Below are 22063 nucleotides of genomic sequence, written 5' to 3'. Positions count from 1 at the left end.
GATATATGGATGAATTACCTTGTGCTGCAACATGCATTGGTACTGACATTACCTCACCCTCAACTTTTCACAGGTCTGTCAGGTATTGGCCAAGGCCGTGGTCCTGCACCTGTTAAGCACAACACTTGTTAAGGAACATTTATATTCTACTAAAGTTAAGGACCAGAATAATGCCTTATTTAAACATAATGTCATGTTTAAACAGGGTAGAATGTTTTTATTTCCCATTCTGGAGCAGGTACATAAGTATCTTAGAGGGTGGTAATCACAGGAGTATAGCTGAACAAGTAGAATCACTTCGGCAGTGACAGTTAAGAAATATAAGCCTCCTGGTTTAAATGAGGCATTTACTCTTAAATGGCTTTTAAAACACCAAAGGTTGAAAGGACATTAAATTAGGCAGTGAAACATGTATATCAATATAGTTGTTAAGATACGTGTACTGAGTTTTTATTTGTTTCTTGGAAAAATATAGTGACATTTTTGCTTAATTAAAATGTAAATTGTACTGGTCACATTTTACTTGATTTACTTGATGTGATTGTTATAAAGGTCTTGAGTTTTGTTCTGAGGAAGTATATTTTGGAAAAAAAGCAGACAGGAAAAATGTGACCACTAATCCAGTTGTGGGTCTTTATTAATATGAGTATTGATGGATTTTTCATACACAATAGTGCAGGTATTCATGTACCCCTTTTTTCTTTCTTATCACAGATGACTGGGGGGGGGGGGCGTTGGTCTCTATCCCTTACACAACCTGATGTCAATGTCTCTTCAGATTCTGATTATGATGTTGGCTACAGTGAGGCACAGGTGGGGGTGTTGGGGGCTCAATCTGTCCCAAGGTAGACATCCCTCTTCTGCCTCCATTGTCACTGTACACAGTCAGTATGCCCACACATACCCAGCCTCCAGATGCCACTCTTACTGGACCGTCAGAGGGTGGGGACATTGAACAGGAAAGTGTGACAACTATGGCTCTAGTGAGTGCAGACACTGGCCAAGGGTAGAATGTTTTTATTTTCCATTCTGGAGCAGGTATATAAGGATCTTAGAGGGTGGTAATCACAGAAGTATAGCTGAACAAGTAGAAACACTTTGGCAGTGACATTTAAGAAAAGATATGCCTCCTGGTTTAAAAGAGGCATTTACTCTAAAATGGCTTTTAAAATACAAAAGGTTGAAACGACATTAAATTAGGCAGTGAAACATGTATATCAATATAGTTGTTAAGATAGATGTACTGGGTTTTTATTTGTTGTTTGATCAAGTATAGTGCCATTTTGCTTAAAATGTAAATTGTACTGGTCACATTTTACTTGATTTACTTGATGTGATTGTTATAAAGGTCTTGAGTTTTGTTCTGAGGAAGTATATTGTGGATAAAAGTGAAGAGGAAAATTATGACCGCTAATTCAGTTACAGGTCTTTATTATTATGAGTATTGGTGGATTTTTCATACACAATAGCGCAGGTATTCATGTACTCCTTTTTTCCTTCTTATCACAGGTGACAGGGGGGTTGGTCCCTATCCCCCTACACAACCTGATGTCAGTGTCTCTTCAGACTCTGATGATGATGTTGGCCACAGTGAGGCACAGATGGGGGTGGTGGGGGCTCAATCTGTCCCAGAGGTAGACATCCCTCTTCTGCCTCCATTGTCAGCGTACACAGTCAGTATGTCCACACATACCCAGTCCCCAGATGCCACTCATATTGGACAGTCAAAGGGTGGGTACATTGAACAGGAAAGTGTGGCAATTATGTCTATAGTGAGTGTAGACACTGGCCATGGCCAGAGAGCTGGCGAGGTCCCACACAGGTGGATTGACAGGGGTGCTTTAAGAGGCCTGCTGTCCATCCACCACCTGTTGCAAAAGTCACATCACTGGTCAATTGGTGCATGTTTTGGGCCATCATGGAGGCATAGGCATGTTCAGAACAGAACACCAAATGTATGCTTAGGGTTATGGATGCAGCACAGTCTGATATCCGTGACTGCCTCCACTGCTTTGGGGACACCCTGGATCAGTTGACTGATGCAGTGGACAGAAGGTGGACTGAGAGAGTGTCTGTCTTGGACCACACATTGTCTGTGCTGGAATGTGTGGTTGGAGTTGAGCATCGGACTCATGGATGTAGGTCAACAATGCCATCTGCTGAGAGTCCACGTGGCCATGCACAATCACACTCATGTAGTGGCAGTACATCCAGTGCTGCAGGGGGGGGTGCTGTCCACACCATGACATGGCAGGCCATGGGCTTGTGGTCCTGGGTGTTCCCATGGGGGACATGTTCCCAGCAGACAGCAGTCACCGTCAAGTACTAGCATTGCTTCTGACCTTGGGTGTTGAGATGCCAGTGCAAATCCTGGAAGAGCCAGTTGTTGTGTTTGGGGCCAGATACAGTGAACTGTCAACTCTACCATGTACGGTCCAAAGCTGTCCAACATACACACATGTAGGGCTAGCACTGAGTTTGACTGTATAAATGCACCCATTCACACACCACTGTGAAATGCAGGTCACCTATTGACACACATGGCACCTTTCCATGGTCCGTCTTACCTGCTTCTCTTCCTCATTTACACACATGCTGTCAACTGTTTGCGTCAGCTTAATCCTCCTGCACTCCCCACACAACAACCTGTGCAAGTGGTGATACCTGTGCCACATCCCTGAAATCCTCGCTATCAATGCAGGGAAATAAAGCTATGTGTCTGATGCATAGGATGACTATATTAGTTAACATGTACTTGTGTAATGCAGTGTTGTTTTGCCATGCCACTTGTAGTGGTTAATGACAGATACTGTATACTGTAATTTGTCACGAGTACGCCACATACTTTTGTGTACCTTATACTGTATGATGTTTTAATGACTGTAAACTTACATAATGACAGGTGTGTCACAGACCTGTTTATGTTTCTGTTTCAGGGGTCTGTTGAGAGAATCTTTGGGTACACAGTGGCAATGAAGCAGCACAGGATGGCATGTCAGCACAGCAGAAATGTGTCTTCAGCAAAGTACAGCAGTATATGTGCATGGCTCCATAGGTTCATATGTGTATAAGAGGCTAACTAGGACAATGGAGGCATTCAGCATACTCATGCATCCCTAATCTGTGAACAGGTCTGCTACCCTTGATAAGTGTCACCAGAGTTTTGAGAACTCACATATCTACAATCTGGGTAATGGAGATGACCCATCTACAACTATCCTGTGTCCAGTACAGACAGTTTTGTGACATCAGTTATGATCGTTGTAATTTGCATCCCATTGTGTAACCTGCACATGATGTATGTCACAGCAGATGTGTGCTTCACATGCATGGGAGGCATGTTTCATGTAGGGTGTGCTATCTGTGTTAAATACCTGTCTTTCCAGCATGTACTATGCATAGCACAGTGATGTTGTAGGTGTGGAGAACAGGCATTAATCCTGTCATGGATACACGGGAGGTTCAGAGTGGGATCCAACACCTCCCTGTATGGAGCCAGCCACATCTCCTCCAAAGTATTTAGGGGACAGACTACACATGTACGGTCATGACATGGACTCCATAGGACATGCTATCTATGCCATGTATTGGTGCACCATGGAACATGTGTGACTCCTATAGTTGTATGATATGCCTGTGTAGTGGCATAGTAAAGGTGCCATTGCACACAATGATAGCTGTGATAGCTGCCACATTTAATACAGCAGCGACAGTCTGGGATTTACAACCCAGACCTGCCGGTGTAGGGTATGCAACAGTGAATGCATCCCCACATCTTACCAACCAGTGAGAGTCAGAGGCTACATTACTCTCTGTGTTCATAACTCCATGTGTAATGGCTCAATTGTGTGTGGACACTACAATATTTTGCAGGGGTGGATGATGTCCCACAGCATAATATTGTGAAGTCATTGGTAGTTAGTCTTTGTCAGTGGCTCAAAGTACAACTGACTGTGTCTTAGGCCATCCTAAATAACTGTTGGTTCTGTGTGGGAGTCTGTGACAGCTCCCAGTATGCAATCACCTGCTAATGTATTCAGTCAGAGGTCACTGACAGTGGCTGTGATGGCAGAGAGGGAAGTGGTAAATGGCGTATGCCAATAATGGAGGCTGGTGAACCCCACTGGTGACTGGCATCATTGCAGCAAAGGTCTCCCACTACTATCTTCCCAAAGTATGACTGTCAGATACTTGCCTATCCACCAGCTGACATAACACTCTGTAAATGATGTACACAGTTTCCAGCAAGGCCTGCTGGCCTAATATTGTCATATGCCTTGTCAGGCCATGGTTGGTGTAGTGAGGTATATGTCTGACATCCATTACATAGTGTAACAGTCAATGGGCTCCAATGGTTACAGTCAGTAGGCATGATCTGGCCTAGAGCAAAAGTAACAGTGCTTGGTTCAGTGTCACTGAGTGTATGACAGTGTCAGTGCTCGTATCCATGCTAACTCCTATCATGGCATTTCAGGTGACATGACTCAGAGATCTGGAGAAACCACTTGGCACTACCTGCTGGTTGTCCTCTGTGCAAGTAAGTGTTTCATTTGCTTCCTGCATGTTGCAGGAAGAGAGTCATGCAAGGTGTCTGTACAGAGCACAAACATGTTAGGGGAGTGTAATATGTACACACTATGTTGCTTAGTCATGCTGCAGCTCACCTGAACAAAGGATGGTCCAGGTCCTTACCTACAATGCCATGCAGCAGTGCTGTAACACCCCCACATGAAACATGAAACATGAAACATGAAACTCGCTGTCCTTAGCTAAATAAAGCTTAGAAGTGAGTGCACACACCCCCCTGCAAGGATATGCTCAGCACAGAGGTATGCTCACAAACAGGCTGAAATAAGCTTAAAAGTCATTGAACACACCCTTCCCTGATGTCAGCTACCTCCTCTGTAAACAACAACATGGTTCTCTGCCTACATGAAGGGGATATGCAGACACGATTACCCCTTTGTGTTATTCAGTAACACCATCTCATTTGCATAGGAATCCATGCTCATAGCCTGAAAACTACATGCTTCAAAACCCTACCACATTAGCAACAGCGCTAATGCACCATTACAGATACATCACACAGGGTCTTGTAATACATTTCTGTCATATAATATTAATTTTGTATTTTTTTTTATTTTTTTTTTATAAAGCATGTTTGTGCAGTGCAGCATGCTATGCAAACATGCTCGAATTATTAAAAAGAAACAAATTTAACTTAACTTATTTCCTTTTATTTGTCAGACAGACAGAGGATAGTTTTCCTCATATTTGTACATGATATGCCATTTCTGTCCAGCTGTCTACATTTTTACAGACCCTTTTGTCTGTCTATATTCCTGTACACAGAAATTTTCCATGTACACTATGGACACTGATATGGGGTCTGCAGAACTTCCTGTCTGCTTGCTGGATTGCTCTACCTGCTTTATGTGCATGAGATTTACCTGCTTATGAGGTGATTAGCATGCCATGGAAGTTTCCATGTTGTCTCGCTCATGCACGTTGCTCAGCAGGACTTATTGAATCTAAACATATTTGCAGCTGTTAGCAGCACTGTGTGATTACTACACAGAAAAAAATGTGTAGGTTTTATTAAATTCCCCCCATTGTTTAAAGTGTATGCTTCCTGTCGTACAGCTATTTACCTATATTCAAAATGTGGCAGTAAATGCTTACATATTGAATTTCTGTTTTCTGCAATTACATAACCATTCACAGTCTTAGAGCCATTATTTCTATTTCTTCAGATAGGATTCATTATAGCTACTGATACCCTTCTTAAGGTACTAAACCATTCAATTCAAATTAGTACGATTATTTCAATCCCAAATTGAATCAGCATCATTAAAATGTATACCTGAAATATTCTATGGAAAGAAGTGAGTAGCATAGAAAGTTCAGCACTGCAATCAAGCAAATATTTGTCTTGTCTTACTTTTAACATGAAAATTGCATTGCAGTTGTGGAATATCTCATTATGATTATCAGTTACATGATTATTAATCATAACTTAAATGGAATACTTTGCAACATTCAATATATTTTGAATTTTTCTGAATTTTTTTCAAACTTTAACTAAAGTTGAACTTTATATCATCCTTCTACAAAAGTCTATCCATTTTTAGTTTTCAAGGCATAAACTATAAAATAATATGGCAATGTGTCAATTACATTTTTGAGATTTTAGCCATATCATATAATCTCTCATATGTATAGAAAACTGATTTATACAATGACTAGATAATTACTGAGGATTCATAGCTGAAATAATCAACTGATATTGAAAATTATTATTCTAATGTCAGTATCTGTAAGATCAGCACATTACCTAAAATGCAATTACAAAGATGGTTTTGTTACTCTCTAGTTGTGTGCTGAATGAATGATGAACTTATTCCTTGCTGCATGAGTTAAAAATATAGACTGTATTTCTAGGCAAGAGAAAAATAAAATACTCCTGCAGTTTTGGTATATTTCCCCAGTGTATGGAAATATTCCTTCCTATTCAATTACCAGTTCTAAGTATCAATGTTTAAAATACCTCATAGATACTATAGTTCTTCTCTTTTCAAAAACATGACTTTATTAATTTGGCTAGAAGAATCAGATGCCTTGGTCAAAGTTTACTTGGAGATGCAATGAAAGCAAACTCTCTGCACCATGTATGCATTCACTTCTCTAATTACTATGTCCAACTGATTTATGGTTTTTATAGAAACTGTGTCATAGTCTTAAAAAATAAAGTTGTAATTAACAAATGCTTTTCCATTTAATTACTTCATTATACATAATTGAAATATTATGATATATGGCAATGTTTTATACGCAAGACTATTTGTTCAGTGATCCTATGGTATATTTCCATAATGTGTACCTGTTACATAATTAAAATAAAAACTAAAATCCTGACTAGAATGCCCAATTCAACAAATTATTTAAAAAAAAAAAAACAGTTTTGTTGCATCTCTAAAAATTTCTAAGGGGCCTCACAGCTCTTATACTTTCCCAATGTCTGCTTTCTGATTGCCAATTTATGACATAAAAAATGTAAAGGTGGTCACCAAGCACAATTTGTGTTTAAAATATTTTATAGCCATTCTCACTATTAATGATTGCATGTTGCTTATCATTTACCTAATGGTGAAACGCATATATATATATATATATATATATATATATATATATATATATATATATATATATATATATATATATATATATATATTGCTAAAATGTAGTTCAAGCATGTCTATACTTTTATTATTAGTTTCTGCAGAAGAATTTTGTAAACGGAGACATACCTTTATATTTTGCGACAAGAAGGTGATTTGGCTCCACTACCTCATTGATAATTGAAACAGTTGGATGTATGGACTTTATTACCCTAAGGATTTCAATATCTGGTTCTCCTGGAAGTGAGAAAGAAAAAAAGTTTGAGCAGATGTGTGTATTAATATACTCAGTCCATTTTTCAAACTATAATCATTCAGGAAGATATTAAAACCTTAAAACCTGTGCATGTTTGATCTATTCAGATATTTGCATGGATAAGTTATTTATGAACTAATGAAAATAATTTTTAACTAATTTTTAATATTTATTGATAGCTTACTCACATTCTCATTTTTTTTTTATTTCAACTGCAAACATGCTTTCCTCCTTCTTTCTTTCTTCAATTCAGTTTGATGACTTTGTAAGAAACCACAAAGCTAGTACCTCTGTGAGGTACCTGTGATCCATACTTGAAACTTTGTAGCCAGCATATGTAACAAATAAGTGATCACATTTAACAAGTGAACATCTGCATATATTCTACATTATCTTATTGTGAACATCACTAAAGGCAACTTAATGTGCTGTGGGAAGTAATGATACAGACTAACCTCTTCCAACTTCTTCAGGCATCAAGGGTTTTGGTAACATATTAACAAGAACCTTTAACAGCTGTTGGAATTGTAGGTTATCATTCCAATGCTAGCTGTTCTTTATTGATCACATCTTAGTACAAAAGCAAAAAGGCTGCTTCCATCTACTTTGTAGGCCAAGCATACCTTCATTCTATATTTAACTCTACCCAGACACATGCTGTACATTAGCTGTAACTGTTAGTTCATTTCCATTGCACTGATGTTGATACAGTCCACAAAAGTTAATATATTTTTTCAGTGTTTCTATGGCTGAAGGGGACAATACCTTGGTCTGGACTGCTGTTTTAGATATATCATTAAATCCTGGAAAGAAAATGTACTACTTCCAATGAAGACATTGTTTTAATACACAACATCCCCTTGACTGGCAATCACGAATGATTCTCTCCATAGATGATGACTCTGATGACTCTGAGGTCAATAAAATCTTCCTAGGTGTTCTAAACACTCTAGCTCCCCTCAGAATAAAAACAGTCAAATTCAACCTTGCCCCGTGGCTATATTTAGCAACTAAACAACTAATAAAAAAAAAGAGACAAAACTATTAGACAATCAGTCCAAACATACAAAGTAATAATCCAAAACCGTTGTGGGGCTCTGACAATAAAATGTTAAATCCAAGACAAACTACATAGCCAGCACCAAACACACTGAAACAAAATGGCACCAATTCAGTAACCACTTTATATAGACTGCGCACTAATTACACAACCAGGTAACTAATCAAGCTCTTGGTGTCCCGGCTCTATCAAATAACTCCCTTCAGTACTTCTCATTTCAGCTAGTTTCCACAGATACCATCAAAAACATCTCAGAAAATTAACACATGCTACAACTGTGCCTGACAATTTATAAACTAAGTATCTTAAAATAGCAGCTGAGGTTATTGCATATATAGTTCTGACAAATCAATCCATATCTGAAAATAAAGTCCCCTTGCTGTGGAAAAAATCTTTCATTTTTCAACTGCACAAGGGTGGAATCAAAGCAGATCTTGCAAACTATAGGCCAATTGCCATCTTATTGCTCCAATCAGAATCTTAGAAAAATGTATTAATATGCAACTTCCTTACTATCTATGACCTTTTGTCTTCAACTCATTGTGGCTGTGTCTTCAACTCATTGTGGCTGTTGTCCTCATCATAGCACAACTACTGCTTTGCTGAATTTTGTTAATGTTGTCAACACCCATAGAAATGCCAGAAGCACTATCGTTCTAAACCTATAAAAAAACGTTTGATACAGTCTCCTATCAGAAACCTTTATATAAATTCTCATGCTTAGGGCTCACCGACTTTTCATAGCTATCTCTCAAACAAGGCACCAGCACTACAATGGAGAGATGATTTCTCCTCCATCTTGCCTGTAACTATAGGTGTTCCTCAAGGATCTACACTAATCTGATTACTTTTCAACATACTCATGAATGACCTCAGCAGTGCTACATAAAAGGCTACCCTAGTATTAACCATGATGATTAGAGCCTAATCTTCTCTGCTAAATCTCTGAACTCCAAGACCTTACATAACAATCCTTTTAATCTATTGATACATGGCTATATAATTTACAATTACATCTGAACCTCCCAAAATGAATTTCTGCACTTTATCCCAAAACACATCTGTACTAAAACAACAATACTCACCACAATCTTTGCCAGTAACACCATGATAGAACAAGTAAACCCAACACAATTTCTGACTGTAATCATAGAAGACCAGTTGAAATTCCCCCACCATGTATCAAAAAAACTAGGTATATTATACAGAGAAATGCAAAATAATGTGGCAAGACTGTCACATTGGGGATTGTTCAAACATTATATTATTAATATTCATATATCCATATTAATATTCATATTAAGATTAATATTAATATTTATTATAATATTGTGGTAACTGAAAAGCATTGGAAACATGATAAAGTTTCTATCACATGGGATCACCCATTATCAACTGTTGAAAAAAATAGATGTGAGATGGTCAGATATAGTACTCCAGGAAAGAAAACAAAAGTAACATTGAGCATTGAAATTGCTACACCCAGTGATTATAGTGTCTTATGTACAGAGAGATACAAAGTCATAAAATACCAGGATTTGCAGGTAGAAATGAGGGCAATGTGGAAGAAGGATACTCTGCCAGTTCCAATAGTAGTAGGAGCAGTGGGTCTCTTAAAAAAGAATTTACAGTGGTATTTAGATATATTACCCATACACGTAACTCCATATGAATTACAGAAGGAGTCAGTTTTGAGAATACTGCAGGTGTTGGGAAGAGCACTTCTGGTTAACAACAAAGATTGATTATTCCCTTAAGGATGGAAGGAGATAAGTTTTATAAGTGTGAAGTGAAGACACTTCTCCAAAACCTAAATCTCTTATACACACATGTATGTGTATATATATATATATATATATATATATATATATATATATATATATATATATATATATATATATATATATATATATATATATATATACAGCAAAACAGAATAAATGAAAACACAGCTAGAAAAAGGGAATGAGCTAAGCAAATAACTTGCCCATCTGAGTCCTCTGAATGGAAATGTGGAAAGTTAAATCATGGTAGATGGCAGACAGGCAACTGTCATAAACCAGTTTCAAGGACAGGGTGAGACAATTGCCAGAAGCATCTGGATCAGTTCTAGTTAAATGTTAAATGTTGCTGACTTAAGATTAAAAAGTTCATAGCACAGGGCAACAATCCCCAAATAATTTTGTTGGCAAAATAACACCAATACCGGGAGGGGTAAATGAAAGGGTCAGATACCTGTTATGTCAAATTAAGGACTTAAAGGGGGCAGACAGCAAATAGTTGATGAGGAAAGATGATGGAATAGGAACAGAGATGGCTCAGATTGTGGATATGATTGCTCAGATAATTAGATTGGTGCATCCTTACTTGAAGATGCTTAGAAGAGATGTGCGTGGTGTTAAGGAGGGAGAAAAGGATAACATGGAAGCATTGAATACTTAATGTAAGTAAGAACAAAGTTCACAGATGATTACAAGTTGGGAGCTATTAAAGAAACAAACAAAACGGAACTGGAAACAATGAGAATAGACTCTAAGTAAAATTCACTGTTTAATGTAAGCGCTTTCGGCTTAGTCTCTACTAAGCCTTCTTCAGACAAACAGTGGGTACAGCAATGATAACAGCTTAAATACATTCATTAATTAAATGATGATACCTAATTAAAAGGGAAATGCTCACTAGCTAAAACATTAAATGTAAAAAATCTTAATAAATCCTTCAAAACAGATACAGAAAACTCACTACTCTAACAAATATACAAATACATAAATTTGTGTATTAGTTCTACTGATTTAGTCCTTTGGAGTCATAAATGCAATAAATATTATATCCATATAAAATAAAAACAGATACTAGTAAATGCATGTATTCCTATTGCTGGTAATTCCTAAGCCTATTGCCTTAAAACAATATGTATGAATTCACCCCTACCAAGGCTTAAAAAACTATAGAATATATTTGAATATTATTCAATATATAAATATTCGTACATATTTATACTATATAAGCATTATGATGAATATATAAATATTAATGTAAAAAAATATATATATATATATATACAAATATTGATAAAGATATGAATATAAAAAATGCCTAAGCACATGTATAAATCAATATTATCTCATCTACCTATTTAATGACAATAATTTAAGCATACATTTAATTGACAAAGTTTCATTTAGACCGGGATATGACTGTGCATTGGTCGAAATTTGCCATTTAAGTTCGTCTAATTCTAACATCAATTGCGAAGGACCCCCTCTGATATTCAAAATTCTTTGTTGGAGTATAATAAATTTAAATGAGTGAGATGGATGCTGCGAAATATGCTTAGCTAAAGCATTATTAAGGTCCAATTTATTGATAGCATAAATGTGTTCGTACACCCTCTGTCTAAATTTTCTCTCTGTTTTTCCTATATAGAATATATTACATTGTTGGCATAAAGCTGCATATACAACCATCTTACTTTCACAATTGTATTTAGAATTAAGAAAATACTTTTTTTCATTAATAGAACAAGTTTGACCAGTAAGTATAAATTTGCATTGCTGGCAACAACCGCATTTAAACATCCCTCTTATATTTGAATGTGAAAGACAGATATTATGCTTTTTTTCAAGAATGTTTTTTAAGTTTGGGCCCCTCTTATAGGTGATCTTTGGTCTATGCCCTAAAGCTTCCAATAAATGTTCGTTGTTCTTAATGACCGACCAATTTTTATACAATATATCTTTTATGTATTTATGATCTAATGAATAAGTGAATAAAAAACTTACATGATATGATGCATTGTTAAAAACAACATCATTCACACTCTCATCGAACATATCAGTCTGAGATGTTACAGAACCCAAATGGGATCCTACACTTACTTTTAATAATGGTAAAAAATGCCCTGACAAACGTTTCTGTTCTACTTCAGTTCTGATAGCTCTAATGAGATGTTCTGGGTAACCCCTATTTATAAACATACCCTGCAATAAGTCACATTCACATTCGAAATCGAAATTGTCAGAGGTCATGCGGGCTGCCCTAACCATTTGTCCTTTAATGACTGCACGTTTCTGATGAATTGGATGACAACTAGAAAAGTGCAAAAAACTATTCGAATATGTAGGTTTCCTGAATATTCTACTCTTATAACAGTGTTCTACTTTATCTTTAAACAGTGAGACATCCAAAAAATTGATAGAATCAAGTCCTGTCTCATAAGTAAATTCTAGAAAAGAAGTGGATTTCGAAATTGACTCTATAAAAACAGGAATATCATCAGGGTCCCCTTTCCATAAACAGAACATATCACCCTGGTACCTAGTGTACCAGGACACGTTGTTCAAGAACAATGGGTTTGTAAATAAATGAGTATGTTCCCAATGGGCCATTACCACATTAGCGTATGCGCCTCCACATGGAGAACCCATGGCCACTCCAGATTTCTGTAAGAAAAATTTATTATTAAATGTCATAAAGTTATTAGTTAATATGAGGTCCAACAAGGATGTTACTAGATAAATGTCATTTTGGTCTACTTTATTCTTTACCAAAAATTCGGAGACCCATTCTATTCCCAAATCATGCGGGATAACCGTGTATAGATCTTTAACATCTATAGTTATGAATGTGCTATTTTCATGATATGTTAGTTTATTGATCCCTTCCAAGAATGACCACGAATCTTTGCAAATCTGAGGCTCTTTGGTTAAAATTGGCTTCAGTAAATTATCAATAAATTTTGCACATCCATAAGTGATTGAACCACGACCATCCACAATTATTCTAAATGGTGGTTCAACTAGTGATTTATGGATTTTTGGGGCTCCGAATATTGCCGGAATAATTGGTGCTGCCATGGATAAATATTCATACTGGTTAATATCAACAGAGGATTCTATAAACAGATCATCTATACATTGTTTGATTTTCCTGTATGCCCCATTTACTTCATTTCTAGATATCTGGCTATAAAATTCTGTATTTAGATGTTTTTCAATATTATCATTATATGTCTGTTGATCCATAAAGACAAGACCACCTCCCTTATCTGGTTTCATTACCCTAACATCAGTGCTCTTAATTAAAGTAATAAGGTCTAAATCATCCTCAGTAAGATTCCTTCTGTGCCCATGCTTATGTAAACTGCAAACATTTCTTATATCTAATTCACACATTTTTTCAAAAATACATAAATCCGGATGCAGTGGTGGATTAAATTGACTAGAGACCTTTAAAATGTTAGTAATGGAAGAATTATTGCCCATCAAGATGTTTAAGTTGAGCTTCCGTGTAAACAACTTTAAGTCAATAATAGTCTCTGCAATTTCCGATGTTTTGTCTGGCACAAAAGACAAACCTTTAGATAGCAAGTTGACCATATGATCGTTAATGGTCAACGAAGAATAATTAAAGACCTTAAAATCGCCTTCTGGTGAAACAGAAATTTTTAAGGAAGGTGTATTGTTAATAGCCATATGATCTATCTCTTGGGTTGCCTCCTGGTATTCCTCGTTAACGAGGAGTTGGTGCTCATGTTCCTGTTGTTGTTCGAACGCTTGTTGTTCCTGGAGTGAAAACCCTGATTGGGCTGGTTATTGTTACCAGCGGTGTGGCTATTGTTATTATTATTTCTATTATTATTATTTTGCTGATTAATGAGCCTTTCACTACGTCGGAGCGGTGCATTTTGAATTGGCTCATTAGCAGGTGTAGACAAGGCATAGTTAACATCATCATTTTGCACTTGATGGTCATTAAGAACAGCTGAAGTGCCTTGGTTATTTACATTCTCAGGCTTGAGCGGAGGGGGATCAGGATACGCTTCATTGTTAGCGTATGCAGAAATATCCCTCTGGAGCTTACGTTTCTTAGTGCTCAAAAATTTGTCCATTGCCGTGTCAATGCTAGTATAGATACGACAATACTCAAATTTGTATCTTAAAAAATCTACATGTCTTTTTATGATTTGGTCTAAGGACTCCAACTCTCCCTTATATCTTATAATCTCCAAATCATAAAAATTAATGAGTGCTTTCAAAAATTCAACTGCTTGTCTGTCAAACAATTCTAATAGTTCAGCATGAAATGTTGAGCCAGCTACAAGACCTGCTGGGAATCTCCATTGCCGGAGACCCTTAGGTATAACTTTCTTATTTATGCACTCATTGAGGTAGGAAACTTCCAATTGAAGTTTCCTGCATTTAAACATTTTAGTATCAAATTCATCAATGACATTCATTAAAGTATTATTAATTTGTGAGTTAGGTATTTGCTGGCCTGTATTATTAGAATATGAATCTGTGAAAAAGTCCCCATTACTAAAGAATAATGTCATTGAGGGGATATCCTGTACACTAGGATTACTTCCTTCAGTCACATTTCGATTATTCTGTCTATTATCTAGAACAAAGTCAATAGAATTACCTTGACCTGGATGACTAAAATCAGAAGTCCCATTGTTGCGAACAAGTCTATTGGCATAAGATGAATCCCCATTTGGAACAGATAATCCGTTATTAATTGTTGCAGAACCACTCGGAACATACGGCCCTGCAGGCTGTCTTTGCCCAGGTTGAATCGGACTAACGGAACTGCCGGTTTGTTGTATTTGCCGACCAAACTGCAAATTTTCAGCTTGTGTCCGCTCCGATTGAGCAGGAACGGCAGAACCGCTATTTTGCTGAATAAGTGGTGGAAAAGCTTCTTCACAATCCACCAAACATGCTGGTATGTGCGTTTCAACGGTTCCTTGTGGGCAAAGACGAACTTCCGGATTCCGTGACATGTTAGGCTGGGTAACTGAATTAAAGCTGTCTGCCTTACACGAAGCTTCCACTTTCTGTGTTAGTGCCTCCACTCGACCAAGAAGCACATTTACTAGAGCAGTGAGGTTCCCGATAGCATCAGCTTGTTGGGAACCGTTAGTTGGTTCCAAAACAGTATTCATAGTGTCACTATCATTAAATAATGGTTGCGAGTCAATTCCGTTCCCAGATTCCATTTAACAAAAACTTAAAACAAATTGCAAAAAAGAAGACTGGTAAAGAAACAAACAAAATGGAACTGGAAACAATGAGAATAGACTCTAAGTAAAATTCACTGTTTAATGTAATCGCTTTCGGCTTAGTCTCTACTAAGCCTTCTTCAGACAAACAGTGGGTACAGCAATGATAACAGCTTAAATACATTCATTAATTAAATGATGATACCTAATTAAAAGGGAAATGCTCACTAGCTAAAACATTAAATGTAAAAAATCTTAATAAATCCTTCAAAACAGATACAGAAAACTCACTACTCTAACAAATATACAAATACATAAATTTGTGTATTAGTTCTACTGATTTAGTCCTTTGGAGCCTCTGAAGAAGGTTTAGTAGAGACTAAGCCGAAAGCGCTTACATTAAACAGTGAATTTTACTTAGAGTTTATTCTCATTGTTTCCAGTTCCGTTTTGTTTGTTTCTTTACCAGTCTTCTTTTTTGCAATTTGTTTTAAGTTGGGAGCTATTATTAACTCCCCAAGTGATGTTGACATCCTACAGAAAGCCTCACTGAGACCAACGACTGGTGTCAGAACCATGGCCTTAAGCTCAATGCCAAAAAACGTCGCCATCCCCTTTGCGAAAAAACAGGTTCCCATTAATTACCACATCAATGGTAGTCCACTGAACATAGAAGGAGTTATAAGAGATCCAGGAACACAGGTTAATAGTGACCTCTCTTTTGACCCCCACATTGCCACTGTGGTCAGAAAGTCCTTTTATGTGACACATATCATTACTGAGGGGTTTGCATCCAGGAAGAAAGAGGTCATTGTCTCCCTGTACTCTTCCCTCATTAGGCCAGTCATTGAGTACAATGTCCCATTTGGCATGTACATCATTAGACACCTGCAACAACTGAAGAGGCCACAAAAGTACCTCACAAAGAGGATCTTAGGCCTTAAACATTTGTCCTATATGGACAGACTCAAAAAAATCCAACTATTCTCTGTCTCATATCGCCTTCTTAGAGGTGATCTCTGCTTGAATTACAAAGCCATGTCTGACCCAGCTCTGTTAGAAATGCTACATCTAAAGAAATCCCAGTCCCTCCACACCACACACTCCAGAGACCTCAAACTCATTACCACAATCAACAGAATATGCTGAGGGGCAGGTTCATAACCCAGAGACTGCCCATGCTGTGGAATGGACTTCCTATACATGTCAAGCAGAGCACCTCACTGGCCGCCTTCAAGAGAAATCTTGATGAGTGGATGGGAAATAGAAAATTCACCCTAGGGATAACTCCAGTGGCTTTACTCGACAGAGACACTGGGAACTAAGGTCGATTGGCATGATGCCAGGGTAATCCTATGGGCTAGGCTTGTAAAGGCTCCAGGACCATTAGCCTAGTACACACCTATGAACCTATGAACCTATGAACAGATGTAGTTTTGTGGAAATATGATTTTTTTCTCTTTTTTTGCATGGGGCATATAGAAGAAATATAAAAAATAGCTGAGTATTAATAAAGAGGCTGAAAGTGCCATTATGGTTGTGTTATAGTCTTAGAATATCAGAATGCATGTCAGGGTCTGAAGATATGGGCACTGGCCTTTTGGGCATCTGAAGTGTGGCACTTGATTCCTAAGGTAATTGCTAATTATGGATGATTCGGTACATTTTGAGATATTAAATACAAATTGCATAATAAAACAATTAGCTATGCACATTTCTTTCTGTTTAAGGAATAGCAATAGATGAGGTAGAGTTCTGGAATATGAATGCACATGAGAAATTTGACCTAAGGTGATATATAGGCCTAGAACTGAGAGTATAAGGATTGGGAGAGGCAATCATTAACAGCAAGAATCTGTGAATCTGTGGAGAGTATGAACTAAGAAGTCTTGGAAGGTAGATAGGATGTGATTAAGATAAGAAGGAATGTGGTAGGAAAAATACTGTGTCTGGATGCAGTACAAAGTTGACAGGAGACTATAAGATACATAAGCATAGATAATTCTTTTTCATTGTGTCATGCCGGCCCCCCACCCGAAAAAAAAATCTCTTATCTTTTCACCCTTCACCTCCCTGTGTTGTTGCTTTCTGGTTTCTACTAAACAGTAACAGACTTTCTCATTTAATGCTTATGAATGAATAATTCCAAGAATTCCAGTTTAAGCTACATTCAATGACTAGTTACGCATTGTTTTCCAGTGGTGTGCATGTGGTTAAACATCAGTTGAGAATGAAGGCACATATTGCAAGAATAAAGTTGGTTATACAGGTAAAAAATGGTTTATAAGACTGAACTGTATAATCTCACAGTGGTAGAAGGCACATCTTACTGTACATTCTACTAAATGTAAAAGATAGTAGAGAACTTTAATCAAATTGAGCCAATAGTGATGTAGTGTCTCTGCTTGTTTCCTTGCCTTGGGAGGAAATACATATTCTACTGCTAAAGACTTCAAACACTGAATGTTTTACATCTGCTAGAGTTTACATCTGATACAGAAAACTCCCATGCAGGACACAAGTTACTAAACTGGTTGCTGTCATTCTGAAATGTAGAGGTGTGTCTTACAGGTATCATTACAGAGATGGAATATTTTTTATGTCAAGAATGTGGGATGGGTAAGAAGGCAAGGAACAGGAATTACTGGTTGCATTTTATTGTGGCAATTGAGCCCTTAGAAATTTTAGCAAGAGCCAGTTATTGCAATGGTTCAAATAAGTGTTGAGAATTTGCAAGTATTTTTGCAATAATAATTATATTCAAATAACTCTATAGCTGCATTCTCACAGCTTAGGACAACAACTGTACTTCTGCCATGATAGTGTGTGGCAAGCAAGTTATTAAAAAGTAGCTAGTTGGCATTAAAGAAAATGACTGACATACTACAGATATTCGTGGTTCATTTTGCTAGACACTTTAGTAATTTCAATAATACTAAAAAATCCAGAAACAGACCTAAAAATGTTGTACCTGGAAAGAGAAGACAAGTTCTTTTTTTCTAATTTGATCCAGTATTGAAAAAAGAAATCTTTCAGAAGAGTGCTTCCAGTGTAATCTTTGGCAAAAGTTTTGAATTCATATCCAGAAATTCAGAGAAAAACAGATTGTCTGGTTAAAGGATTATTTAAGTGTTTTCGTTTCATTTGGTAAATTAGTGTTATTTTGATCTATTCAAAATTTTGTTACACATGAAGGGAACTGTTACTCTGTGCCTAATGAGCCATAAGACATTCATCCTTGGTCAACTATTCAGTCCAAGACCAAAGCTCTGAATTAGTATTAGCAAGGATTAATGATATGTTCCAGTTATTTAATGGATCAGCTACCCTCTTTTGTAAAAGAACAATTTCCTGCTAAAACAATGCTCATCTTACATTCCTAAAATAACATCCTCAACTTGCTTAAGATGTGTTTGGGGAATTTATGGACATATGTTTGCATGTATGTATGTATGCATGAGCTGAGGGGCAACACTCAACTGCCAATGTTCTTTTATGAAGTAGTTAGTCAAATTGAAATTGAATTAGTTATTTTATGTCTCATTGTTGGTTCCTATGTCACCTCTGATGTGCACAAATCTAGATTTTATACTGTTAATACCTTTTACCTCCACTAAACATATCCACAAATGAAAAGGTAAAAAAGACTAGAGCTTTCAGGTAGTGACTCTGCATTATGTCTTATCCTCTCCCTACACACTTTAATCATCATGTGGACCTAAACAAACACGTGCTTTATGCAGAAATAAAATGCACACTATGATTATTTTGCATTTCAGTGATCACAAGCTAGCAAATGGTGCTTAAGCTGCAGGATCACAGACTTTAAAGCTGTACCTCTTCCTCTAGTAGAGTGCCATCCTTCAAGATGCTATCTGGGTGACCAGAATTACAAGACACCTTGACCATGTTGCAATGGATTAGAAACTACATGTAACAAGTTTTATCAACCTGAATGAATATTAACTGTTTGTCAGCATTCACAATGTTCAGGGAACAGCTCAGTCTTTTACTGGCATGATTTACTCAACAAAATAAGGCAATTTCTGCATATATTGTTTAGTATTCTAGTTTTTTTTTTTTTTAATTTCAGAAAAAAAAAGGCCGTTTGAAGAAAAGTAACAAAAAGGCAGCATTTACTTGCAGTAATTTTAAGATGTCTAGTTTATCACTGGGAAATGTTATTTAAGGGTTGTAAGGATAAAAAACAGAAAATGTTCTAAGGCATTCCATAGGTGACAAGATGTGTCAGCATTTCAAAAGGTAGCCCATATTTGCCAAGTTGTGTCACGTATCTATTGTCAGGATAATCAACAGAAAAATTGCTTGAAAGTTAATATTTAAGTAGCTTCCTTCTCTTTTAAGAGCATTTTTCTTGTAAGTTCCATCACTTTTTCTTTCTTTAACACTCAGATTTTCCAGCAACTAGTTGCAAACATGAGGTGAGGTTCTGAAACAATTTATAATTGTGGTAATGTGCTTAGACTCTTCATAAACATAGGTGATTTCAAAAGAAGGCATAGGCATTTCCTTTAGTAAAGAATGCAAACAAAGAAGCATACAAGACTTCTGGGGTGGAACAAACCTTATAATTTATTCCTAAAATATTTAATAATCTGAGGAACTAAAACCTCAAACCATAGGGCAAGTAAAAATAGTTTTTTAAGATCTCCTTTTATGCATGCAGTTTGCAGCCACAATGGCAATAGTAGTCCAAGAGCAATAGATGCTGTCCTTCTGCAACTGTATGCTTTTGAGTGATAAACTACGTAATGTGACTTACAGGGGCTATGGTTATTGTTGATAGTATGTATTCCTGTAGGCATGAGGTATTCTTTACATTGAAGATAGTTTAACCATTCAGTTCTACTTCTGTTAAAAAGCAGCTATTATTTAAATAACAGTCAGTTATAATCTCATTATTTCATAATTTCAGTAAGTAATGAGCTAGCATAAGTGGTATTGCCTACTTTAAATTCATAATCTGAAAATAATTTCAAAAAAGAGATGTTTTTGTTACTTTAGTATTTACAAAAAAATGAGCAGAATTCTCTGTTACTGCAGTAATGTTACTGAATAAGTATTGAATAGGAAAGGAAGATAACACAATGCACATGATTTACATGGGGTTATGGATAAAGTACCCACACAGTCACAGAAATGAGTGTGTGCATTTATACCCATTACGAGATGACAGTTGGCATTACTGTTGCCACACCTCAAGGAAACCTAACAGATCAAGGCTTGCCATTGACTCTTTCACTTATATCAAAGATGAAACTGTATGCATTAAAATTGACTTTAAAATATATTGTGGCTACTTGACTAGTGTCATGCACTATCTTTTCACACTGACTATTTTTCAGCTAAGCTACTAAATTCAGATTTAGCTTTGCCAATAAAAAAGCAAAATGGAGTTCAATTTACTGTATTTTTCAATTTTCTGGCTATGTACTTAATAAATATGCAAAAACAAGCAAAAATATGTGTTTAATATTCAAAATATTGCATGCTGATTGGACAGCCTATTCAGTGTACCCATTTCAAACTGAGCATATCTCAAAAGAAAGAAATCTATCTGCTAAGCTTTTCTTGAGGAGTCAGTCTTTCTATTGAGATATATCCTTATTACTGTAGGAAAGGTATATGTGTCAAGGCTCAGGACAAAATATTGGAAAATCAGGGACACCAAATAAAAGTCTTAACAATTGAAATATACGATTACTGAAAGTGTGAGTGATTGCAATGCAGTGCTCTATGTCTCAGTTTTCTAGACTTCTTACAACAACTCCTTGATTTTTCCACATTTTAAAGTAAAAGATCATTTTTAGCTAAAACATCATTGATGCCACAAATTCACACAGGAAGAAGGTTGGGAAATATTAAAGAAGGGATTTCAGAGAATGGACACTAAAATGTTGTTCTGATAACTGTAAAGAATGAGCATTTTAGTAAAGCATAGAACTTTCTTAATTCTAAATTTCTGAAATGCATGTCCAAAGAAAGTAATACCTTTAGTTATGCTTTTTCTTCTACCTAACAGAAAAATAATGTCACAGTTCTACATTTCTCCACACTTTTAATAGTTACCCTGTATATATGAAACTTTGAAAGTTATGGACGGTACACATTTGCTTCCTGTTTAGTGCTAGTAATTTAAAAAAAAATAAATAAATACCTGTTCCACTTCCAAGTCCCAGAACATTAAATGTTGGGGTTCCATTTCCAATCCTGTAAAATCACAAAAATGTCATGGTCAACTAAATAATGAATGCAGCAAATATGGCTTTACAGATGGATATGTACATATTAGAAAGAGCTTACTATATGATTTTATAGAAGTAAATAAAAACAAAATATTGGTGTCTGTATTACATGTTTAGTTTGATACTCAGATGGACCTGCTAAAAATGTTACACTATAGAAGACCAAGGCTTAAAATGAAATAGCTTGTTGGTGAATCATATCTCAAAGTAAGATTCGGTAGATGGTGTTTGATACCAGCAAGAGATCCAGAACAAAATTGTATAATACTGATGCATCTCACTTACTAGAATGTGCTAGAC

At 36.4% G+C, this 22063-nt stretch overlaps 1 protein-coding gene across 1 annotated transcript in view; it reads right to left on the bottom strand.

The window, feature by feature from the left end:
- Positions 1–21733, bottom strand: part of LOC122803988 (histamine N-methyltransferase-like) — a gene marked incomplete at its 5' end in the record, with an annotated part of 203073 nt that extends 181340 nt beyond the window's left edge. The window contains 2 exons of the mRNA XM_044073668.1: positions 7308–7415; positions 21676–21733. Coding sequence (XP_043929603.1) covers positions 7308–7415; positions 21676–21733 — 166 coding nt within the window. The remainder of the gene's footprint in view (positions 1–7307; positions 7416–21675) is intronic.
- Positions 21734–22063: the final 330 nt, after the last annotated feature.

The sequence above is a fragment of the Protopterus annectens genome, chromosome 6.part0, assembly GCF_019279795.1.
Source record: "Protopterus annectens isolate FY-2018-M chromosome 6.part0, PAN1.0, whole genome shotgun sequence".
NCBI lineage: Eukaryota > Metazoa > Chordata > Ceratodontiformes > Protopteridae > Protopterus > Protopterus annectens.
The sequence above is the reverse complement of the archived record's forward strand: the minus strand, read 5'-3'. Positions and strand labels throughout refer to the sequence as shown.